This window comes from Aquarana catesbeiana, linkage group LG03, assembly GCF_042186555.1.
Source record: "Aquarana catesbeiana isolate 2022-GZ linkage group LG03, ASM4218655v1, whole genome shotgun sequence".
NCBI lineage: Eukaryota > Metazoa > Chordata > Amphibia > Anura > Ranidae > Aquarana > Aquarana catesbeiana.
This window is the reverse complement of record NC_133326.1, coordinates 132,151,173-132,177,952: the sequence shown is the minus strand read 5'-3', so window position 1 is coordinate 132,177,952 and position 26,780 is coordinate 132,151,173. Positions and strand designations below refer to the sequence as shown.

Below are 26,780 nucleotides of genomic sequence, written 5' to 3'. Positions count from 1 at the left end.
AAAGCAAATCAATTTATAACCTTCTTAAAATGCATTTTTATGTTTTTTTTTTTTTTTTGTTATTCTGTCTCTCACCGTTAAAATAAACCTACCATTAAAAATTATAGACTGCTCATTTGTCAGTGGGCAAACGTACAAAATCAGCAAGGGAGCAAATACCCCCCCCCCCCCCCCACTGTAGTTGTGCATGCACTCAAGCAGCAGCATCAAATTTTACTACAGTGACTACAACGAACATATCTGCACACTATTCATTGGAATGACTCAAGAGCGCAGGAGAGAGTGACAACACCACAGCTGATTTAAGTACTGTCACTCTAGATAAGGAAGTACCTGCAAAACAACTCACTGGTATAATTCAAAATTTAAAAGCAGGACCAAGAAAAAAAAAAAAAAAAGTAAACTTTTTTTTTTTTTTTTTACATTATATGAACATTTGTAACAAAATATTTGGTTTCAAGTTAGTTTGCCTTTACAAAAAACTGCTTGGCATCTTAAGGGGGATTGGTAGATAAAAAAACCAAACTGCAACTTTGACTAATACCTTGCTATACTATGCTATAGAAAGGGCATTATTCAATTTAGTCAAAGTTGACGTGTTTTTTTTTTTTTTTATACTTTCCATGCATAGGGAGTCTTTTGGTAAATGTGAACTAACCCTTTAGGGGTTTGGGTTTAGATACCCTTTAAGCTGCACATTTGTCAAGTGAAAATAATCCTACTGCATTGCCCATATAGGCAACAGGTTCACTTTAAAGTTTGGTACGTCTGCAGCACATACTCGCCTTTCCCTCACTCTCTTGCTCTGTAGAGCTGGCAGGAGTGACAAAAATAAATACTTCCATGTAAGGAGGAAGGAGCATGCGACATTGCTTTAAGATGCTTTAAAGTTGAAGTCTAGGCAGGGGCGTTGCTAGGTCTACAAAAGATCTGGGGCTAGAGACCATAGCAGCGAAGTAAAGAAAGTCATACGCTTGGGTGGGCATACACATGTATATAATATACATACAGATAGATCTATCCATCTTTCATCAGGGTCCCCAGAGAGCCTCCCCCTTACATCGGGGTCCCCAGAGAGCTTGTCACGTCACCTGCCACCAGATGCGGATTGTTACATACAGAGAGGCTAGGGTATATAGAATGGCTGGTGTATACAGTTTTCCCCCTCCCCCATGGTCTGCACTCACCTGCTTAGGAGCTCAGTGTGAGAAACTTCCTTCCGACTCTATGATATGGGCAGAGCAAGGAGGAGACTCGCTCTCACACTCATCTCCCTTCTCTGGATGTCAGTGAAGCACGGAGTGCAGACAGCGATGTGTCAGGCAGCCCAGGACACTCATGATAGGGCCAGCCCTGGACTTGGGGCTATAGGCCCAGATTCGGGGCTCCAGCCTTAATAGCCACTCCTTACAAACGCCACTGAGTCTAGGTATGATCTTTAATGCCTAAGTGCATTAACCATTGGAAGTATGCAGATCTCATATCTGAGACACTGCTGGGGTAGGTGACAATCACTGAAGTAGCTGCTACAACTACTACTGGTGGTGGTATTGCTTTGATCTTTCAGGTCCTGCAATCACTCAGCACTGCCCCCATTACAAGAATGACTTGTATTTTTCAAGAAATACAAGGTGTTCTCTGATTGGACTAGATAGAGATCGTGACATCACCACCTTGTCCAATTAGCTACCAAAACTATTGCTTTGCTCTGAACTGGGCAACATATCTATAAAAACAAACATGCTTTGAACACTGCAGTCATTGCTCCGTTGAATGTTTATATCACTCACACAAGATTTCATGTATAGAGTCTGTGTTATGTGTTTATAATCAATGAAGCAGATATGCAGATAAAGCTTTATTACAAAATACAAAAATCACATTGTGCATAAAATCCAATGAGACAAAAAGCTTCTAAAGAAACACCTTTGCATGGTGATCATGTAGCTTAAAAACAAACATTTGAGGGGGGGAAAAAAAAAAAAAAAAAGTTAGTTCTCAGTAGATAAGAAATAGCACCGGAGTTCAAAACAAGCTATGCAGATACTTTACTTGCACTAACTGGTACTAAGAATAGGCAATTTGCACAAATGCTGGACTGGTGGCTGTTTTTTTTCCCAGCTAGACATTGGAGCAGTTATTAAAAGTGAACCTTTACTCTGTTTGAGTTTGAAAAGTAAACATTCTGTCTAAAGTTGGACACATATGGCACAGCCTAATTGTACAATCTGCTTTAAGTGGAACTACTCCCCCCCCCCCCCCCCATCCTTTAGGCTGGATTCACACCTATGCATTTTTAGTGCTTTTTGCATTTTGCAGATTTGCACTACAGTCCATTTACCATGGTTTCCTATGGAACATGTTCTGTAGTGCAAATCTGCAAAATGCAAAAAGCACTAAAAATGCATAGGTGTGAATCCAGCCTTACAGCCATGGAAGCTGCCATCTTAGCCTCTGTCTGATCTGCAGTTGCCATGGTGCTGCACGTGATCAATTACGCCACCAGACATTCACAGGCTTGACAGTTCAGTTGGAAGCCAACATAGGCACACTCATACCTGTGACAGTTATCATTCATGGCATGTATTGATTGTACCTGTTTAGTAAACAGTTAAATTGGTGGGTTTTGTTCCACTTTAAAAGGCCTGTGGACAAATTTTGGGCTTGCGCCAACGGCATTAGTTTGGGATGCCGAGATCATTCACAATTCATTGACAGGTGTGTCTAAGCTTCAAGCTACTTGCATTTCAATAGACTGGTATGGGAATGCAAAAACACAGTCTGAAGTGACCAAAAGCGTGTTGACATCGACCCTTGGATTTGCCACAAGTATGCAGTCCCGGGGCCTACATGATTGGATATAAGTCGATCGATACTTTAGGTAAGCAAGCTCACACTACATAGCTGCTGGTAAATATAAAGTAGATTGTAAAATCGTATTGTGACATGGGAAACAGCTAGGGGCAAACACAACAATATACCTGCTATTAGCGTAACAGACAAAAAAAAGCATCTTTACGCTCCTCCGTTTTGCTTTTAATTTGTAACTTGCGCATTACTCAATAGATTTGACGGGTAAGCGCCACCACCTGCCATTCCACTGCCCATTAATCATGTCCTTATTGGTCACTAAGGCACTCTTATTAGTAAATGGGATGGCAGACATCAGGCCTTTGTTACGAATTTAGATAAAGTCAGAGCCTAGTAACCAAGTGATGAGCACAGAAGAGACTTTTCTGGCCATTATATTTATTATCAGGATATGTTGTGGTGTTCATTCTTAGGCAAGAAATAAAATTTGACACATTAAATATACAGGTTCACTTTAGCTCTCTTCTCTGAATGGCAAAGCCAGTCAAACTAGACTGTGAATGGTATAAGGTTTCTCCCCAGTGAAAACGTCTGCGTTCAGGGTGGGTAAAGTGAGAACTATGCCAGTTGAATACATTTAATACAGTGATCAGTAAAAAGTGCCCTTATCCTTTTAGGCTAGCGGGCCTCTCACTGCGTCTCCTATGATACAATGATTAATCAGGTTTGAACTTATTAAAATGTAAAGACAATAAGGAATAATTTCCACGTATCTGATATTACCCAATCTGTGAACATTTAGCTTTTGGTCATAAACATAGCAGTAAAACTGAGCTCTGTTAATAAACTGCAATTATTTAAGATATAACTGCACTTTCACAATTGATTTACTTAAACTTGCTGTACCTGCTGCCTTAAAAACTATGCCACTATAATGGGTTACCTTTGCCAAAGACAACTACTATTCTAGCAGCATACTCTGGTTAGGGGTCATGCCTTGCTTTGCTATGAACATGCTTTTCTCTTGGCCCACCACTAGAAAGACCGTATGGAGATAGGAGACCTGTCTTGCATTCTGAACATGCAGTCACAAAACCGAGACACTTTAGAGACTGGGAAACTCAACTTTACTAAAAGGTAACACTGGGGGGTTTATTTACTAAAGGCAAATCCACTTTGCACTACAAGTGCACTTGGAAGTGCAGTTGCTGTAGATCTGAGGGGGACATGCAAGGAAAACAAAACAAAAAAACAAAAAACAAAAAAAAAAACAAAAAAACAGCATTTTTGCTTGTACATGATTGGATGAAAAAAATCAGAGCTTCCCCTCAGATCTAAAGCGACTGCACTTAGAGTGCACTTGCAGTGCAAACTGGATTTGCCTTTAGCAAATCAACCCCAAAATATTGCATCTTTTTAGCGGCTGATAGGACATGTACAAGTTTATAATAAAGAGTTCAATTCTGTATCATACAATTACATAGGAAAAAATATAGATGAAAACAAATTAGTTTCTATTCCACATCCTAAAGAGACTAAACTGCAGTTTCTTTTTAGTTTTTAAATTGGCCTGGACTTACCGTACTTGATCCATACAGAAATGTACAATAATAGAGACAACCTCCCCCTTACCTAGAAAATTCCACCAATTATATATACAAAAGCAATAAGGCACATATGGCTTCAGATAAGAGATTCACACATCCAATAAGGCACTTTAATACAGTTGGATTTTGGTAGTTTTGCATCATCACATTTCACAGACTAGCTGTAAAGGACACTCATGTAATAATGGATGTATAAAATAAAAGTGTGACTAAAGCATGCAACTTGTCAGTTCTGGACAGGAAAAGAACAAGACATACATAAAGCAATCTTCAATTTTTTTTTTTTTTTTTTTAACCATTGATAATAAATTAGGATGCTACAGCCAGTCTTCAATATATACAGCTTATCAGCCAAAATGTTTTTTTTTACATTTTATATCCAAAATGTTTAAGACAACACAAGATGGTACTGGCTGTAACATATGTGGTTTGGTGTCCAGATCATCTTATATATTTGTAAAAGCAAAAATATAAAAACAAAACTGAAAACTATGGGCAAGAAATGCATATAAAATTCATTGATCAGTGGTTATGAATTCATCCCTTGGTGATGGTCTAAAAGGAATAGACAAATGCCTGTAAAAAAATGCAAAAAGAGCATGCCCAACATAATTAAAACCCACCAGTGTATAACCGTACAGACCCACATCCTAGTACTGTGGACGGTAGTGCTTGATGATAGGTCAGTCTTAGGCTTCTGCCTATTCATGAGCTCTTTTCACGCTTCTTGCTGCTGTGGCCTGTATCTCCTGAGCCTGAAGCACCAGAATCACCGTGTGCACTGCTAACCTTTTGCTTCTTTTTATGCGACTCGTTATGTGATTTTGAATGGCTCCGATGCTTGGAGGCTGCTGGTTTGCTTCCTCCCCCAAATAAAGCTTGTAGGGAATTAATAGCAATTATGGCAATAAAAAGGGAGTACAATAGTAATGGTGCTGGATAAGGGCATAAGAATTCACGAATAAGCTTAAGTGTGGATGGAAGGGGGGCGTCCAGTGAACGACGAGGAGGTGGCTTGTCCTGGAAGAAAAACAAAAAAAAAACAAAAACTACCATCAAACCTCTGAACTAGGAGTTCACACCATACTGTAATACAATGTTAGCTTGCAGGATAGACATAGAAAATGTAAAGAAAATCAAGCATACAATGCATTGTACAGCAAAAGGGCAGAATTTTATAGGACAATTTTACAAGCTGATCTGGGTACACTGCTCAAGTGGTAAACGGATTAAATATTATTGCAAAATATTTAACATTACTTTATGCACCTTACAGTTAAAAACCACGCAAGCATCATAATACCTAGGAGCAGTAGTACTGGGTGAATCAATGGAGAAGTGCTGGTTTCTTGCTAGATCATAGACTTGATAACAGTATGTAATGCAAATAAACTGCTTTTACAGTGAAAAAGGCAGAGACTAAAGCCAGCCATAGACAGTTTGAATCTCGGCCGGTTCAGCAGCAACCGGACAAGATATGAATCGTGTATGGGCAGGCTGATTGTACCCAAGTTGATCGATTGATCAACTAGCCTGCTGGATTTTTCATGCGATTATTGCCAGAGAAAGCCTCTAGCACTAATCACGGTGCTCTCCCGGCCTGAATTGCTCCCCCCGCGCCACCAACTTATGGTTGCAGGGGAAAAAAAAAAAAAAAAAAAAGAAAGAATGAAGGGGAAGGTTTTCCCCTCCTTTGCAAAATACTAAATGGCATGGGCGGCCGTTCCTTCAGAGCACATGTGCCGATCATCGGCACATTATACATCTGCTAAACGGCACAAGTTTAGGAGATATTTACAGTACCTATAGGTAAGCCTTATTCTAGGCTTACCTATAGGTACAAGTACTGCAGGGAGGATTACAACCTCTTTAAAGAGAGTCACAGTCTTGTACAGAGCAAAAGTTAAAGTAGATGTTGCAAAGCTGGAGAGAGAGAGCTGAAAAATGAAAAAGGGGCATGGAAGACCTCAGCAAAGGTTACCAAATTAATGTACTCTATCTTGGAAAGAAAGGGGGATATGATCTCCATCATGTATAAATACATACAGCAGATTCAGTTGTTCACTTTAAGATTGCAAGAGACAAGTGACTGGAGGAAGAGAGGTTTAACCTCCACATATGGAAAGAGTTCCTTATGGTAAAAGCTGTAAACGTGTAATTTTTGCAGGAGCTAATTCTAGCCAACCTGGATAGTTTAAAAATGTGTGACTTTTATTTGCTTTTTTTGCTCTGCATGTCTTTCAATGCGATTTACTAAATAACAAAACTATATTGTTCTGTATGTCAAGACAACTGCCACTAACCGGGAAAAAGTACCAATGTGACCAAAGTCGTAGGCTGCAAGTATATTGCATCATGTACGGCTTCTGTAAATGTAGAAATATAGAAGATGCTCTTTACCACAAAAACAGAAGCCTAGCAATACTTTACCCCACGCGTATAACTGCTCACACCACTAGAACTGCGTAGCAGCAAATGAAATGGGGAGAAACCTTTTACAAGTCTTAATGCCATAAAACTGGCATACAGCAATGCACCAGTGCTCTAGGTAGCTTTTCACTAGTATTCAGTTTTCTTCCATCTTCAGTTTAGAATTATGCCACGCTGGAAGAAGCTAGGGCTTTCTTAACTGATATTTGTGCTGAAAGACAGCAGGCAGTCAACTGGTCAATACAGTGGCATCAAGAGCTAGAATTCGGGCAGGGAAAGTATACTCCTGGATCTCCAGAAATCAAGAACACAGGATGATGAGATAAACCTAAAATGCTCATTAAGGCTTTTTTTGACATTGTAATTATGAAAGTACTCCATTAAACACTTCTCTGCAACCATGATTTCACTTGCTTTGTAATCAATATCCATTTCAGAACTAGAACATTTAGTCAGGCTACTTAAAAAAGATTTTTTTGGGAACTACCAGGATATATAGAGAGATAATAGAGATATCGCTCTCTCTCTCATAGAGATTATATCTCTCTCTCTCTATATCTCTATCTCTAGATCCCTATCTATCTACACAATGGGGAGGACAACTCGACCCCTTTTTTTCTCTTTATAGACCATTACAGACAATACATCAGAAGGAGCTTGAAACTTTAGTGGGGATTATCTTGCCACAGAGTCTCGCAAGCTATACGTTTAGATCCATCTGAACATTTAGCTTATCTCTAAGCATATCTGATGCAGGAAATGTATTTTATTATTTACTACAGGCACTTATATAGCACCTTCAATATGCAGCGCTTTACATATATTAAACATTCACATCAGTCCCTGCACTCAAGGAGCTTACAGTCTAAGGTCCCCAACTCACATTCATGCATACACATACGAGGGCAAATTAAACAGGAGCCAATAAAACTGACCATCATGTCTTTGGAGTGTGGAAAGAAACCAGAATATCTGAAGGAAATGCACATAGGCACAGGGAGAACATGCAAACTCCAGGCAGACTGGGATTTGAATGAAGGAAGAAATTGGCTGCACACCTATGTGATTGAAGTCCATTTATTGAATGTTCCATGCAAACAATGACACACACCACAGTTGCAGTAACCGGAACAGAGGTGGACTAGTTTCACACAGCTACACTGTGCTTACTGATCAGGTGATGAGTAAGCACAGTGTAGCTGTGCGAAACGAGTCCACCTCTGTTCCGGATACTGCAACTGTGGTGTGTGTCATTGTTTGCATGGAACATTCAATAAACGGGACTTCAATCACGTCGGTATGCAGCTAACTTCTTCCTGCATTCAGTTTTCTAAGGTAGGCAAGTCGGGGCTTGCATCTGTGTGAAGAGTCTCATACTATTTATTGTGCCTGGAGTTTCTCACCTGGCGATTTTCCTTTGCAGACTGGGATTTGAACCAATGACCCTAGTGCTGTTAATCAGAAGTGTTAACCATATATTCAATTAGAAATTATGTTGCTTAGTGTGGCAAATACTTAACCATTTACAAAGGTGACCCCCTACTAATGTTTGTTAACTATTTCCAATATGGTTTCATGCAGGGAGTTTTCATTTTTTAAAGCCCACATAAAATGTATATATTGAAGACTTGTCCAGAGATGCTGTTGATCCTTCTAATAACATGTTACAATCCTCAAACGATAATTGCCTACTAATACTAATCTTCATTCAAATTATTCTCTCACCCAGCCTTAAGAAGCTTAATTTGCCACACATACCTTGAGTCCATGCTGGTTCAACAGGGATTCCAAGGTAGGGTCTCCGATGAACACAGTAGGGAAAAACTCCTCAATATGACGTCGGCGCCACCAATGACTGGCCGCTTGTCTGGCAAAAGGAGCAGAAATGTGAATTAATAGTGAACAGCTACATGACTGAAAAGAGTATTCCATTGTCCAGAGACTAGTAAAGAACAACTAAACCATAGCCTATAAAAATAATCTAACAAATACGCTGCTCTAAGGTGAAAATATCAATCTGGAGATTATTAATGCATATGAGGTACACTGAAAATACCACATAAAGCGGCTTATCCAGCCACAGCAAGGCACAAAGGAGAATATATATTATATTATATATATATATATATATATATATATATATATATATATATATATATATATATATATATATATATATATATATATATATATATATATGTGATTTTAAGGCGCAATGTGTAAATAATATACTAGATGTATACCATTAAAATAAGAGTAGCGATGACTAAACTACTACTAACTGTATATATAATGAATGAAAAATTGTTATTTATATAATCTGAAATTTACTGTGTAAAAAATATATAAATATATCACAGTGATAAGTACAAAAATACAATACATCAAATCCAAGATGTGATACATGGTTATTAAAGTCCAATTTATGAAAGAAATGCACATAAAGTCCATAAAACAGTTCATAAATAATCCAACGTGTGTGCATTAATCTTAGTGCTTAGAACTCCATGTTCAAGTGCCATCCAGTGACCCCCCGGGGACAGCCGCTCACCTCAGAGCATGCGACTCAGCTGTGAGAATGAGTCTAAACACGCTTATGAGCCATCCCACGGCTCAGCGATGGAATCCAGATACAGTTTTCAGCACCAACTCCACAGTTAGGAATAAAAGGAAAAGAAAAAACTGGATAGTGTGATATCGTTTATAAATGTTTATTGGGATAAAAGCTCCCCACATTAGGGTACTCACATTTGCAAGGTGCGTGAGTGCAGCAATCTAATAACAGTCTCCAAAGTTTGCCTGTCAGGAGGGATAAGCTGTGCATCGCATCTCAGTGGAGAGAAAGGCTCCGTGCTCCGTCCTGGCCCCTCCCCTATGCGTGTTCAACACAGGGTCACGTGTCTTCATCAGGGGGAAGACATGACCCTGTGTCGAACACGCGGTTGCAAAAGCACAAGGTTTTTTACCCTCATGCAGTCTATGCATGAAGGTAAAAAAACCTTCTGTGTGCAGCAGCCCCCCTAATACTTACCTGAGCCCCCTTCTCGATCCAGAGATGTGCACAAGAGCCTCCCCAGGGACTTGCACGCCCGATTGGCTTTTGACAGCCATATCACTGCTTGATCAAGCACAAAAGCAAATTTAAAGTGGTTCTAAAGGTAAACTGTTCTAAATAAGTACAGCTCACTGAAAGTCAGATCGGTGACTGATATCTATAGATGCTTTCTGTCCATGCTTATTCACCATAGTGATCTGCAATATATGTATATGTATATGGCAACAATTTGATACAGACAGTTCCAAATGTAATCCTTACCCTGTTTGACCATTCTCTGTAAACCAATACTTGAAGAGTTGTGCTCTTATATAATGAGGGGGGCGGGCATTGAAAGGATACAGCGACTCGTCATTCTGCACCAAATGCACCACTGCAAATGAAAATCAATGAAAAACATAATACATTTATTTCTTCCAGACTTAAACATGCTATTTCCATCTTAAAGTAGAACTATAGACAAAAACCTTTTTTCCCCCCCTCATTTTGGATAGAGCAAAGGGTTGTAGGGTTTTTTCCGCCATCTGTGTCCCATAAGGGAGATTTCCCTTCACTTTCTGTCTCATAGCCAAACAGGAAGTGAGAGGAAATCCCTGCAAATTAAGGGTATTCCCTAGGACCCCCAGGTCACCGGATCTAGCGTTCCACTGGAAGATTTCCTCTCTATTACTTTTCTGGGGACAACCAGAAATTTGTGATTTTATTTTTACAATTATTGAAAGTGAAAACGGACAGGTCACTTAGGGAAGGTGAATCTCCTAAACCTCTTCCTGACTGCCCCACGCACATATACTGTGGCAGGGTGGCCACTCTGCGCCAGATCACGTACTAGGTACGTGATCTGGCACTTCTGGGCCTGGGGCACGCATGCGCTGCCGGCGACCTGCTCTCGCTGTGATTGGACACAGCAGGAGCCCATCAGCCAGATGTCTGCGTGGACCAGTCGATCGTTTGGGAAATAGGCAGACTGCTGTTCTGCGACAAGGGAAGGCAGTGATCTTGTGTTTCTGCCAAGCAAACACCAATCTCTGCCTTCCCACAGTATACAACCCTCCCCCCCCCCCCAGTTAGAAAGCACTCCCAGGGAACACTGTTAACCTTTGATCGCCCCTGATGTTAACCCCATCCCTGCCAGTGCATACTTTTTAGCACTGTTAGCTATATTAGTGCCACGTGTCCAATTTCTCCGCCGCAATATCGCAGTCCCACTATAAGTCGCTGATCACCACAAATTACTAGTAGAACGAAAAAAAAAAATATGTAATATAAATGAGATAGATATCCACCACAGTTTGTAGATGCTATAACTTTTTCACAAATCAATATACGCATATTGGGATTTGTAGCAGAATATATATTGACGAAGAAATTCGATTTTTTTTATTGGGTATTGTTTATAGCAGAAAGAAAAAAAAAAAAAAAAAAATTATATATTTTTTTATTTTCCCAAGAGGTGATCAAATACCTCCAAAAGAAAGCCATTTGTAGGAAAAAAAAAAACCACGGGTGTTATTTGGGCACAGTGTTGCGCGACCGCGCAATTGTCAGTTAAAGTAACGCAGTGCTGTATCCCAATAAATGAAGTGGATAACAGGGTCACAGACTGCAAAGAAAACCTGTCAGGGGTTCTAATCTCTCTGCACTCTATCCAAAACTAAAAAGGTTTGCCTTTAGTTACACTCAAACATGTGGATTTTGAGAAACAGCTGTCAACTGTTGAAATCAGAAGCATTCCAGATATGGGCTTTAAAGCATATGTTAACGCAACCTTGGTTTAAAAAAAAAAAAAAATTATAAACAGAAGTCACCTCTAAAAGTACCTACCTTCCCTCCCAGTCGCCCTGGCATAAAACACTGCTCTGACCACTAGAACAGGTCCCTCAAATCTGCTGGGAATTAGATGCTTAACCACTTTAATACAGGGCACTTGTACACCTTCCTGGCCAGACCAATTTTCAGCGCTCTCACATTTTGAATGACAATTGCGTGCTCATGCGACGCTGTACTCTAACAAAATTTTTACCCACAGCCTTCTTTTGGTGGTATTTGATCACCTCTGGGGTTTTTATTTTTTGCGCTACAAAAAAAAAAAAGTTGTTTGTTACAAAACTTTGTAAATAAGCAAGTTTTTTCCTTCACTGATGAGGCTGGACTGACGGGCATTGATGAGGTGGCACTGATATGCGGCAGCAGGCATCACTGATGCCATCCCTAATAGGCAACGATTGCCATCCCTGGTGGGCTTACCTGGTGGTCATGGGTAGGTATCCCTGGTGGTTCTGCACTGAAATTCAGTGCACACCCCCCTGACAGGAGAGCAGCTTTTCGGCTCTCCTCTACTCGCGTCTGTCAGCGTGAGTAGAGGAAAAGAAAATACATGGCTTTTCCTGTTTACATTCTGATCAGCTGCAATTGGATACAGCTGATCACGTGATACCTAGATCGGAGATGCAGTGTGTCAGACTGGCACACCACCGGTCACGGCTTATCCTGCTGGACATCAAACAACGCCCAGTCAAGATAACAACCACTTCCTGGCCGTCATTCTGCTATAGGCTGAGCGGGAAGTGGTTAAGGGAGTGTATTTCTTAGGTCTGCTGCAGCTCTCATTAGTTCCTTCCACTAATGTTGCACCACTGCGGTGACGTGTCAGAGGGAAGAACCAAGTGAAAGCTGCAGAAGACCCAGCAGATTGACACTACCAGAAGTGTCAGGTATCCTGCGAACTTCAGAAAACCAGTTAGCAAATTGTAAAAGTGCCAATAAAGAGACACAGGTAGCTTTTGGCCAGGAGTCTACAAAGACACCTCAAAAAAGGACATGCATTACGGATGTTCTGGAAACCATCAACTTCACCTAGTGTTCTCTATAGCTTACCATCCTTGTTTCCTTGTAGAAGTCGATGAACAAAGCTGGTAAACCACGGACTCTGCGAGTGAGGTCCAAGAGCTGCAAACCACATCTGCCAGTCCAAGCGAGGCTGGTGAGGAGTGAGGATCGGAGGAGCTGCACTTATATTTCCTGGCTTATACATGAATTCTATTTCCTGTGGGAAGATTAGGTATTACAAAAAGTTGCATAAATAAGACAAAGCTAGTCTGAGCAGTCCAACAATTCTAATTCTTCACCTTTTATCATTCCAGCATTGAAGTATTAAAGATGAACTCTGGGCACAAAAGCTTTGGTTCAATGATATTCCTCAATAGTCACAAAAGGATATAAATCCACTCAATATGCACAGAATGCCTTTACAAACTGATCACGGCCTTGCTAGAAATAGTGGTGAAATCATCACTGTACTGTGCACAGCCTGAGCAGAAGGCAGAGCTGTGAACTGGACCTAGCAGGTCCTCTTCCTATGAACTGCCTGCAGAAAACTACAGGGGGTGTATACAAGGCCAATCACTGGTCACCCTGCAAGGTGAAAGTGCAGCAGTGACTGGTCTTTATTACAGGAAGTTCTTGCTCAGAGGCAAGGTTTCACACTGATTACTGGGAAGAAATACACAAAGCACACCAAGATTCAGGCAAGGACATATGACTCTTGTATTTGGACAATATTTGCTTATGCCAAAGTCCAGCTTTAAAGAAGTAGTAAAGCCCGCTTGGTAATTTTTACCTATAGGTAAGCCTATAATAAGGCTTACCTGTAGGTAAAATGAAGATCTCCTAAACGTGCACCATTTAGGAGATATTCACCCTTGATGCTGTGACATCACCGGTGCATGCGCTCTGAAGATGCGGCATACCTTGCCAGAGCTTCGTGCCGAAACTGAGGGCTTCCACGCACATGCGCAGGAGTGACGTCATTGTGGCTCCAGCCAATTACACAGCTGGGGCACGTGAACCCGGAAGAAAGACCAGGGGAAGATGTCAGCCCTCTCAGTAGTGACAGCCTGCGGGCGATGCATACTAGCACATTATGCAATTGCCTTACAGGTGTGTTTTTTTTTTTAACCAGCAGTGTTTTACAACTACTTTAAACTGTGTCCCAGTCCACTCAAAACAAAAATTTAGAGGGCGATATTTGAATTTACCTTTTTGATTTTGTTACTTTGAAGTACAACTATTTTTTGATGTGGTCTTCATATCATTTTTACTTTTTAATATGGTCTCACAAGTTATATTTCACAAAATCTATATCCTCACATTGAAGGGATTTACTCTCACTTCCTGTTTTGGCTATAGGATAGGAAATGAAGGCCAGGATGCAATTTCTGGTCAGTCACTCGAATTAGTGCATTATTAACTACAACCAAAAATTTTCACTTAAAAGAGGAACTGCAGTCTGCTCACATCTTTTGTAATAAAAACATCTTTGCCTTTTTGAAGCTTCCCTACAAACACTTTGCATATCATTTTATATATATTGTGATTCTGTACTTGCCAATTATTCTGCAGAAATCTCCCTCCACTACGTCTGGCTGCAGCCGCTTCCTGTTCACTTCCTGGATTTACATAGCGGCACACCTCCAGCTCTGCAGCTCTCATTGGCCCTCTTATAATTCATCCCCCCTCCCTGGCAAACTCTCACAAGAGTGAGACAGAGAGCTGTGGATGATGTCATAAGCCTAGACTTATTACCAGACAAGAAAGAGGAAGTGGGCTGTATAAGGTAGTTCCTGGCAGAAAAAAAGTTTTACTATCCAAAGTTAAAAACAAGGACAGAAGATATAATAGATGGAAAGATGAAAAAATTACTGAAGGTCTGCTTTAACGGTGAAAATAGTTAACAGCACAAATACAGTAGGGGCAGGTGAATCTTCCTAATGCAGGGAAAAAGACTGCAACAAAAACCCTATCCAAAAATTAAAAATAAAGTTTTGGTACACTTTATGGTGTTACTTGCTTATCAACATTTGTCTTGGATTGAGTCAACTTTCACTTTACTGGAAGAGTGATCAAAGAGGGAGTCCTTTCCAGAACAGGGAATTCTTTACCCACGCCTTCCATTAATAAATGTTTTGACATGGAACCTGGATGTGCCTGTGAAGGTGTTTTCCACACAAACGAGGTTTTCCTTGCCTATAAGGCTCACCAAATCTTATTGTAGGTCAGAATACCATATGTTGGAATATCAAATAAAGATTTGAAGGTGTATGGCTAGTTTTAGAGGCTTCTGAAACAAATTTCTAGCACCCCTATCATAAAATACCTTATTTTTTTAAAAACCAAAATCCAGATTTACCGTCCAAGTCTCTTTGTCATAACTTCCTTCTACAACAACTTCAGGTCGGCCACCAACACCAGTCATTCTTCTAAACAAGCCATAAGAGTTCACCAGCTGGTATTTGTCCACTTTATTGAACAAACGATGAATAGATGGCCAGAGCTGACCATTGGACTCAAAATCGATATATGTGTAGGGTACCTGGAAAAAAAAAAAGGGTTAAGAACTGGTTGAATCCTGCTGAAAGATCACTATATTTAGCATGTAAGTCCCACTTTCTACATGACGAGCGAATACATGGGCTGGGAGAATATTTCAATGCATGAAAATCTAAGGACGTTATCCAGGGAGTTTCCAGGCAATATGCAAACACAGTTTGGACTAGAATTAGAAATTAAGGTTCCGTGCTTGCTAATACTGCAAAGTAAATGCCAACTATTTTAGTGCAAGACAATTTCACTCAAAAAGTGCAAAAGCATTGTTGCCATGGCAGAAACATGTAGAACACCTATATTAACTATCATAAAAAAAATAAACGATACCGTATTTATCGGCGTATAACACGCACATTCATTTTAAGAGGGAAGTTTCAGGAAAAAAAACCCTAAATTTTAAATAAGGAACTTTAAAGCAAAATAAGAGTCAGTGCCCATCTGCAGCCTCACCATTGCCATCAGTGCAGTCTGATCGATGCCTATCTGCAGCATAGAGGGGACAAGGAGGGGGGCAGGACGAGCGCCGACAGATTACATACAGTGACAATCTCCTATGATAGACAGAACACTGGTCCAATGGCGGCCCAGGAGACAGGACTTCCTATTACAGAGACCACCAAGTAAACAGGAGATTCTCAATCTGACGGCGCTCGTCCTGCCCCCCTCCTTGTCCCCTCTGAGGCAGCTAAAATTGAAGTATTGGCGTATAACACGCACACGCTATTTGCACTCTATTTTCATGGTGAAAAAGTGTTATACGCCAATAAATACAGTAATTTCAAGGCTGGGCTTTTCTCCTGACAGTCTTTGGCAGACAAAGGCAACTGCACCAGTTTGTTTGGGCATGAAAACTGATGCTCACTACTTGCTGCATTCATCCCTTGACATTTTGAGAATGTGCACTAAACTGTGCAGCGTTTTTGTCCATTTATTTATGCATTTTTCACCACAGGCATAGGGCAGCCCATTGATCGAAACAGGCTGCTATATACACACACACACACATCGCAGTAGCTCTCATAGTCCTGAGTGCTGAGCTTTGCACATGGTTTGTCGAGCATTTTAATGCGCTTCTACTTGATGTGTTTGAGGTTCCACTAACAACGAATGGCACTGCAAGCGACACGCTTTATATGCAAATTTTAAAGTGGTTGTAAACCCTTACACACCACTTTTACCTACAGGTAAGCCTATAATAAGGCTTAGCTGTAGGTTCGGTGAATACCTCCTAAACTTGCATAGTTTGGTGCGGGGTGGGGGGAGGGTTTCGGAGTGACTGGTTAGACTCCAAGTTCTTTTTCTGTTTTTTTTTTGTATTTTCTAAGTGTCTATGATGATTTGTCTACTAACTGTAAGACATGTAATGTTGCTCTCTCGCCACTAGAGGGAGAAGTCTACCCAACAAAAGATGCATGGATAGTTGCATTCCTTATCAGAAATGCTGATGTACTGTGCAAATTCTATATGCCTTTAAGGCTGTTCCAATCCTGTCAGATATTCACCATGATGCCCAAATGACCCCACTTAAAGTCTTGTTCTGGAATGTACGAGGCCTTAACTCCGGGAGATATGTCGCCGGCCACAGCGGGCCCGCTGCGGGGGCTTCGATCTAAGTAAAGTTTTTCATAATGAGCTAGTATGCTAATCATACTAGCTCATTATGCCTTTGTCTTTTTTTTTCCCCCTGTGGGTTTACAACCACTTTAATGTGCGTCAGCTTGCCACATTTAGGGTGCCATTAATAATGGCACCGCAAGCATGACAAGCTGTTTTTACGCATTTCAGAAACACGTGCAAAAATGTAAAATTTGGGTGCATTCACAAAACACTTGGGTGTGAATGGAATCTCAAGGGGCAAGGGCTATAACATGAAGGGGGTCAGCCAAGCTGCTGGGCAGAAAGATTACTTTATTAACACGACTGATTATGGCCCATGCATTACTCTACTTTTGAAAGCGTTTTCAAGCAAAACTGCTCTTAATAAAATTACTAGCATCTGTTTTCTATAACACAATTTAGAACCCAGATTAAAAACGGAAACCCACTTTATTCTTTTGATAGAAAAGTGAGGTTGTACTAGCTGGAGGCAATTTATTAAATTTATAGTATCTTACCAAGCTGACAGCAAACATGCCAACTGCTGCAAAAGAGAAAATGACCCATTGCATCGTTGCCCAAAACTTCCAGAAAATACCACGAACAGATGCACTCCTGATAAAAAAAAAAAAAAAAAAAGAAACAAGGATTAAAAAAGACATATCTGGTCTATTATATGGAGACTATACAAAAAGCATAGCAAAAGTAATTTGCCTTACTAAAAGCCTAGTCTACCCAGAAATGATCTGCTTAGGGAGGATACAATAATCCACCAGAATCTCCAAAAACTTGTGTATGTCAGAGGAAAACTCATATACGCTATATTGTCAAGAGTATTGGGACACCTGCCTTTATATGCACACGAACTTTAATGGCATTCCAGTCTTAGTCCGTAGGGTTCAATATTGAGTTGGCCCACCCTTTGCAGCTATAACAGCTACAACTCTTCTGGGAAGGCTGTTCACAAGGTTTAGGAGTATGTCTATGGAAATATTTGACCATTCTTCAAGAAGAGCATTTGTGAGGTCAGGCACTGATGTTGGATGAGAAGGCCTGGCTCACAGTCTTCACTCTAATTCATCTCAAAGGTGTTCGATTTGGTTGAGGTCAGGACTCTGTGCAGGCCAGTCAAGTTCCTCCACCCCAAACTCGCTCATCCAAGTCTTTATGCACCTGGGGCACCTTTTAAAATTATACCATGTTTTCGAATTTAACCAGGCAGTCCTCAATGTGGTCGTCTGATAGCATCGGATGTAAAAAGTCACCAGCACAGATTCTACCTTCGTTACCACTGAGAGCAGCGCCAACCTTTTCTACTATCTCAGAGGGTTCCTGTCCCTCCGCGAGAGACACCTGCTCTCCACAGTAGGCTCAACCACTAGCACTTGTTACCCAGGTTTAGACTCTGACCCTGGCAGACCGGTTGGCAACGCCCCTCTGGGTCCCCGCTAATAGTTTATGCCCATGTTTAAGCACGTTGTGATTTTTGGCTACCCTGTAGCATGGAGTATAATGCACAGCAACTCGGGGAGAGCGCATATCTTTCACAGGATGCTGTGGCTCACCACTCAACAATGTGACTTGTTCCCTGGCAGGGATCAAAAGGGAGTCTTTCCTCTGAGCAACAAATTACTTCGGGAACCCCCAAGATATGACAAGTCAGGCCCAGAGGGAGAACTCTCTGCCTCCAATCCTACAATCACCTCCAGGGGATCTAGGTCAGCTCCGGCAGGTTCACACAGCTGACAGATTTCCTTACCGTTTACCTCCTGCAATACAGTTTTTAACACTTCACATGGGGGTTTCTCCTTTTTAGGGGAGGCCCCTGAACCTTTGAACTTTTGTTCACACAAGTCCCAAAATAGGGGGCAGTCCCGCCCAATTAGCAAATCATGGGATAACCCTGGGATCACCCCAACTCTCAGTGTTGCAGTTCCTGCGGTTCTGGACAGGGTTACTTGAGCCATTGGATAGTCCTCGACAACCCCATGTACAGAGACCACTCCAATCTTTCTTGGGCATCAGATTTCCCTGAAACCTGTCTGATCGGAGCAGGGCAAACCCACTCTCCGAGTCAAGAAGTGCTACAACCTCCTGCCCATTAACCCGCACCACACTCTCAAGTGAGCTTAGATTATTCATGTTACCAGTGACAAAAGCAAACAGAGCCATGTCACATGCCATTGGCTCCTCCCACCTTAGACACTGGGCCGCCAACAGCGAACCTCACGGGGTTCCCATTCTCCCTGCTGACTCTAAGGATGGTTTGACCCTTAGGGTGCTCCTAGCGGCAGTGTCAGGCACCTGAGCAGACACCATGCGTTCAACCGGTGCCATCTTCGTGCTGGAACACACTTCCTTAGGACAGGCCAGCTCTCTGGTAATAGAGGGACTCTCCTGGACACTTTCTGCACAACTGTAGCACTCGACAGCAGCAGCCATCTCTTCCAGGGACTGAGGCTCGGACTGAGCAACCCATCGGTGCAGCTCCTTAAGAAGACCATGCAAAAAGCAATCCAGTGCAACTCACTCTACAATCTGAGTGGTGGTCTTCTCCTCTGGTTTCAGCCAATCCTGAAACAGGTGCAGTAGACGATACAGTTGTGCGCGGGCAGGCTTAGCTCAGTCAAAGCGCCAATCATGAACACGGTCTGCCTTTAGAGACACAGTCACTCCCAGCCTGGCTAGGATTTCTGCCTTAAGCAGTTTATAGTCCCATTCTGATTCAGAGGCCAAATCACAATAGGCCTGTTGAGGATCTGCAGTCAGGAAAGGAGCCAGCACATCCGACTAGTCTTTCTCAGGGAGACCTTCCCTTGTTGCAATCCTTTCAAACATTGCCATATAAGCTTCCACACCATCTGTGGCTGTCAACTTTTGCATAGTCAGGTGCACTGCCTTCCGGGGGTCACCTTTCATTATTTCAGCCTGCTGGATCACTGCCTTTTGCAGTGCTGCTATCTGCTCACTCAGTAAGTGGTTTCTTTCACAGTGACTGCCTGGGCATTAGCCATTGCTAATTGTTTAAATAGCTCCTCCATGGCTTGTTCTGAAGACTTCACAGCCTGTGCAGCTTTCACCAAGGACATGGGATTGGCCTGTACCCCTCAAACTGCCCAATGCATAGCTCCACCAATTTGTAAGGGATCAGGGGGTGACAAGCTGGCTCATACAGTTCAGTCAACTTAAAAGGCTTTATTCAGCAAAAAGCAACAGAAAATTGACAAACTTTGTCTTTATAGGCAGTTCAAACAACACAGTATAAGACAGTCCTTTTAAATGCTCAGCATCCCAGCCTCAGCATATAACATAGCAAAGTCCCAGTTGAGGCAAGCTCACCCAGCAGGATCAAGTCATAGGTAACAGGGGTCCTTCCAGCTTCAAGCTCCTCTCAGCTTTGATAGCTCAACAGCCATCTCTCTCCAAACACACTTCTCCTCTCTGACATTTTCAACTCAGCTGGTAATAAGCAGGTCTGAAGGGGAAGTACCTGCCCTCTTCAATTAACCCCTTCTTAACCCTGCCCCAGGCTGACTCCAGAATAATATACATAATTTACAGTCATATGCGAATGAGAAAATATGAGGAATGTATACAATTGAGAAGTCTTGATCCCATTTCTGTTCCCAGAGTATTATGTTCGGGTATACCTAAAACGTATGTATAACTATGTCAACTTCCATGTGTTCAGTGTATACTTTTTCGTATGCGACAATAAAAACCCGTAAAAAAAAAAAAAAAAAAAATCTTAAATCATAGAGTGGGAATTACTGTTACCAACTATAACAAATTGGATTGTCCATTGATCTCATTACTTGGTAATTAATCCATTAAAGTATATCTAAAGGCAAAAAACTTAAAGTTTTGAATAGAGTGGAGAGGGAATAGAACACCTGCCAGTTTTCATTGCTGCCTCTGCCCCAGTTAGGGAGAATCACCCTCTTTACTAGTTAGCAGGGGTTAAAATCCTTCCTAAATCATCCAAAATGGGGAAAAAAAAAAAAAAAAAAAAAAGAAGTTTTGCCTTTCCTTACAATTTAAAAGGATGGATAGTAAAGTTTCCTATGACTTTGCTGTTTCTAATTAACTCATGTTTGGGGGGGGGGGGTTTTTTTAGTAATATTTCCACTATAGGTCATGTCCACAGAGATACTTTATTCTAAGACAAGATGACACAGTAATAACATGCTGTATATTTACTAGTGTTATACTCACCTGTACATGCCTTTAAGAATCTCCCAACTTAGGGAAGCAGCTGCTAACCAGATAGATGGAAAGAGGAGCGTCCTGAGCCACTGAAGAAAGTCATGATAGGTAAAGGCTGCGAGATAAAAGAAAAGTACTAGTTACTTACCGGTAACTGTCTTTCTGGGAAATCTTCCAGGACGGCACACCTGAGAGATGAGAGGCTCCTCCCCACAGGAAACACAATCAAAGCTGTTTTAAGTCCACACCCTTCCTCTTGATCCTCAGCTTGTAGAGAAGTAACTCCTGAACTTGTTTCACAAGGGAAATCATTCCTCATAGGCACTCACCTTCTAGCGTTCTAAAATTTTCCCTCCTCCAACGGGTGTGAAGTAGGCCTGCCGTCCTGGAAGATTTCCCAGAAAGACAGTTACCGGTAAGTAACTAGTACTTTTCTCAAGTCATCTTCCAGGACGGCACACCTGAGAGGATAATCAAGTACCTCAGGCCTACCTTGGGGTGGGACCACTGCAAGACCCTCTTGGCGAACCTCGGTTCTGCAGTAAGCTTTACCTTTACTCCATATGCTTGATGAAGGTATCTTAGCTGGATCATGCGGCTGATCTGCCGGTCTACTCCACCGGTGTCCCTGCCTTCTCTGTTTCGGATGCAGGACCTAGGTGGAGTGGGCTCTTAAAGATGGAATCAGAAAACATGTTAAACTTGTAGGTTATCAATGTTGCCTGTCACACATCTAACAACAATGGCCTATTCTGCCTATAGGTGCTGTTTAGAACCACTAAAAAGATTAATCGGAGACCTGTGTTGTAAGACAAGGACACTACATTGATCCATAAGGGGGCCTGTCTTAACACAACCCTGTCCAGGGAAATAAAACTGCCAAAAAAGGGGGGCCCTGACAGACAACCCCTTTTTGTTCATTTTTATCTTTACGTCAGCAAAGACTGAAGGGAAACCTACTTAAGGGAAATAGATTAACAAAAACTTAATCCCTGGGTTTAAGGCATGCCCAATCTATAGTTTTACTTACGCCTGAGAGCCTACTCAGGAGATTAACATCTATAGCAGGAGAAGAACACTTATATTGCTACATCTAGTTTTGCTAGAAGGGCAAAATGAAGGCCATGCACCGAGCTGTAACCTATTTGGTCGGGTATACATCTTTATACTTCATCTTCAGGCCATAAAACACCTCTGAACCGAACTTCCTAAGTTCTTTTTAAACAGGGCGATTCATTATCGCCTTCCTCCAGTGACCCATAACGCTACTGGGCTTCAACCCTAGGAAATGGCTCTGGCATCCCTGAATGTAAGGGGTCGAGGCTTTCTGACATGTGACATCTGCAGCCAGAACTCCTGGCCCTTTCACGGAAGAGAAGGCTGAAATACAAAAAGGTGATACATGTATTATTAATATCACAAATAAAAAAATCATAGATTGCGGACATAGCACAATAGATTTAGACAGAAAGGACACAAGCATAGACAACAATGTTGTGTATCTGAGTGTGACTAGCTAAACCAAAATATCAAATATGGGAAGAGACCCAAATCTGAACCTCACAGTCTGGTTTTCTGATGTGCGGCCAATATGTAAGCATTAAGACACAAACACACCTTAAATGCTGCGCATTTCTGAAGTGCAGCTAGCTAGGTCATAACTGGTAAATTCAGAAAGGACGGGAACCCCCTTTTACAGTGGTGTTTTACTGATGTACAGCAAAACAAGGCTATAAAGAGAAGACAGAAAGACCCAAACTTCTATGTTGCGTATTTATGACGAACCACCAAGTACAGTTATAAGACAATCCTTCCTGTTATGCAGTTCTGTAGTGCAGTTACATGGAACCAACAGAGAAAGAACACAAGCAACCTACAGCATTGTGTTTTTCTGAAGTGCCCTAAGGTAAGGCAATATGAAACAGAAAGCACCAACAAGCTTCAATGTTGAGTACTTCTGCTGTGCAGCAACATAAAAACAAACAAACAACAGACAGCCTTTACAGCTGCGATCTTTCTGGTCTACTGCAAAATAAGGCAATAACTCCACAATGAGTATTCCTGCTGCGTTGCAAAACCTGAACCAGAAGGGACAGATAAGCTTAGGGTTCCCACACCCGTGCGACCCAACCTGCCACTTGGGACTGCAAGACGCATGAGAAGTCATATACTATGGCTTCCAAAGGGTACAATTCGTGACTGTGCGACTCCAGGTCGCAGCGTCTCCAGCAGTCCCTGCTTACGGAACCACAGACCTCAAGATTACACAGGTCGCAGGAAAAGCAGTTTTCAGGTCGAACAAACAAGGGGTCCCCTACTGTGTATACAGGTAAAAGCCAGTAAATTAGAATATTTTGAAAAACTTGATTTATTTCAGTAATTGCATTCAAAAGGTGTAACTTGTACATTATATTTATTCATTGCACACAGACTGATGCATTCAAATGTTTATTTCATTTAATTTTGATGATTTGAAGTGGCAACAAATGAAAATCCAAAATTCCGTGTGTCACAAAATTCGAATATTGTGTAAGGGTTAAATTTTGAAGACACCTGGTGCCACAAACTAATCAGCTGATTAACTCAAAACACCTGCAAAGGGCTTTAAATGGTCTCTCAGTCCAGTTCTGAAGCCTACACAAACATGGGGAAGACTTCAGATTTGACAGCTGTCCAAAAGGCGACCATCGACACATTGCACAAGGAGGGAAAGACACAAAAGGTTATTGCTGAAGAGGCTGGCTGTTCTCAGAGCTCTGTGTCCAAACACATTAATAGAGAGGCAAAGGGAAGGAAAAACTGTGGTCAGAAAAAGTGTACAAGCGATAGGGATCACCGCGCCCTAGTCAAGATTGTGAAAAAAAACCCATTCAAAAATGTGGGGGAGATTCACAAGGAGTGGACAGCTGCTGGAGTCAGTGCTTCAAGATCCACCACCAAGAGACGCTTGAAAGACATGGGTTTCAACTGCCGCATACCTCGTGTCAAGCCACTGTTGACCAAGAAACAGCGCGAAAACCGTCTCACCTGGGCTAAGGAAAAAAAGAGCTGGACTGCTGCTGAGTGGTCCAAAGTCATGTTTTCTGACGAAAGCAAATTTTGCATTTCCTTTGGAAATCGAGGTCCCAGAGTCTGGAGGAAGACAGGAGAGGCACAGGATCCACGTTGCCTGAAGTCTAGTGTAAAGTTTCCACCATCAGTGATGGTTTGGGGTGCCATGTCATCTGCTGGTGTCGGTCCACTCTGTTTCCTGAGATCCAGGGTCAACGCAGCCGTCTACCAGCAAATTTTAGAGCACTTCATGCTTCCTGCTGCTGACCTGCTCTATGGAGATGGAGATTTCAGGTTCCAACAGGACTTGGCGCCTGCACACAGCGCAAAATCTACCCGTGCCTGGTTTACGGACCATGGTATTTCTGTTCTAAATTGGCCAGCCAACTCCCCTGACCTTAGCCCCATAGAAAATCTGTGGGGTATTGTGAAAAGGAAGATGCAGAATGCCAGACCCAACAACGCAGAAGAGTTGAAGGCCACTATCAGAGCAACCTGGGCTCTCATAACACCTGAGCAGTGCCAGAAACTCATCGACTCCATGCCACGCCGCATTAATGCAGTAATTGAGGCAAAAGGAGCTCCAACCAAGTATTGAGTATTGTATATGCTCATATTTTTCATTTTCATACTTTTCAGTTGGCCAACATTTCTAAAAAATCCCTTTTTTGTATTAGCCTTAAGTAATATTCGAATTTTGTGACACACGGAATTTTCATTTGTTGCCACTTCAAATCATCAAAATTAAATGAAATAAACATTTGAATGCATCAGTCTGTGTGCAATGAATAAATATAATGTACAAGTTACACCTTTTGAATGCAATTACTGAAATAAATCAAGTTTTTCAAAATATTCTAATTTACTGGCTTTTACCTGTACCTAAGAAACAGCAAGGAAGATCAATGAGAAACACCACTTACTGCTGTGCCTTTCTGCTATACGGACGATAAGGCAGTAAATAAAGGACATACAGGACACAAAACAATGTTCAATCTTTGTGTATGTCTGATGTGTAGCATATACCAATACTGAGCAGAGATGTCATCACCCTCAATGTGTCTCCCTGCTGAGCAGCAAAAACAAATCAGAAAAAGACAAACAACCTTCACTGTTGTGTCCTTTCTGATATACAGCCAATAAGGCAGTAAATGAAAGACATAAAAGGACAGGCAACCTTCAATTTTGTATGTGTCTGATGTGCAACAACAATCTTGAATAGAGATAGCACATCCATATTCAAGTGATTTGGCATGTGACTCAACATGTCAAATCGCATGCCTAAAATTGGCAGCCATTGCCGTTAATAGCACTGTCTGAATCAGCACGGGCCACTTTGTGGTGCTGTACTGATTACCAATGGCAGTATGTGTACTACCCCTGGCACAGGTTCAATTTTGTATTTTCCAACAAAATCAGGATCATCCATCATCACTGCTGCCTTTCTGATAAGCAACCAATAAGGCAGTAATACAGGACCCACAGACAGACCTCAATCTTGTATATCTCTGATGTGCAACAATCTAACAATTCTGAATAGAGATAGCACATCCATATTAAAGCGATTTGGCATGCGACTCACATGTCAAATCGCATGTCTAAAATCGACAGCTATTGCCCTTAATAGCACTGTCTGAATCAGCACGACGCCACCTTATGGTGCTGTACCGATTACCAAAGGCAGTATATGTACTACCCCTGGCACAGGTTCAATTTGTACTTCTGTTATGGAGCCCGACAAATCAGGACCATCAATCTTTCCTGCTGCCTTTCTGATAAGCAACCAATAAGGCAGTAATACAGGACACAAAAACCCCACAGACAGACCTCAATCTTGTGTAGGTCTGATGTGCAGCAATATAACAGTTATGAGCAGAAATGTCATCACCAGACTCAATGATGTGCGTTTCTGGCGTGCGGCACAAAACCAGAAAGTACAGACTACCTTCCCTGTTGTATTTTCGGATCTGTAGCCAAACAAAGCAGTACCTTTAGGATATAAAGGACACCCAACAAGCTTCAGAGATGTCACAAATCTCAATGAGTACTTTAGTTGTACTGCCAAACACCCCAGCAAGGACAAACCTTCACTACTGAGGTCTACTGGTGAGCAGCCAAGAAGGAGTCATGGTGTATCCCTTTATGAAATAACCAAACAGGGGCAATTTCATAGGCATAGCCTGGGCTGTAGATACTAATCCTTCACCACCAGTGAAGGAACCAATCCTAAAATGGTTGGACACCTTACTATAGTAGCTGTTGTCTTACCTTACCTCAGTAGATTGAGCAAACGCTAGCCAGCTCATACACGGGCGGGGCTGATCAGTAACTAAAGTCTCAATGAGCCCAGCCCTAGAGACCAATATAAGACCTCTAAAAAGGGTGGTTACCAATTTAGCCTGGAGGTAAATAGCCACCTGCAGCCCTTTAAAGAAGCAATCATATAGCCATCTAGCTCTTGCATATGTTTGCACAGAAAATCCTTAATCAAAGGATATAGGAAAATGATTTATGGTAAATCGCTTTTAGATCTGTCACTGAGTGGACTGTAGCCCAAACCAACAAAAAGGTTTTTCTTACCCCCTGCATTAAAATATAACCACAAATGTAAGAGTGGAGTGGGAGGTTGGAGCTTATGA

The 26,780-nt window shown here is 41.7% G+C and overlaps 1 protein-coding gene across 1 annotated transcript in view; it reads right to left on the bottom strand.

The window, feature by feature from the left end:
* Window positions 1–4,514: 4,514 nt before the first annotated feature.
* The window catches only part of LMF2 (lipase maturation factor 2), a 40,099-nt gene continuing 17,833 nt past the window's right edge, over window positions 4,515–26,780 (bottom strand). Inside the window, exons 8-14 of the mRNA XM_073619260.1 lie at window positions 21,100–21,205; window positions 17,403–17,499; window positions 15,092–15,274; window positions 12,781–12,949; window positions 10,165–10,276; window positions 8,607–8,715; window positions 4,515–5,438 (exon numbers count right to left, since the gene is read on the bottom strand). Coding sequence (XP_073475361.1) covers window positions 5,124–5,438; window positions 8,607–8,715; window positions 10,165–10,276; window positions 12,781–12,949; window positions 15,092–15,274; window positions 17,403–17,499; window positions 21,100–21,205 — 1,091 coding nt within the window. The 3' untranslated portion in view covers window positions 4,515–5,123. The remainder of the gene's footprint in view (window positions 5,439–8,606; window positions 8,716–10,164; window positions 10,277–12,780; window positions 12,950–15,091; window positions 15,275–17,402; window positions 17,500–21,099; window positions 21,206–26,780) is intronic.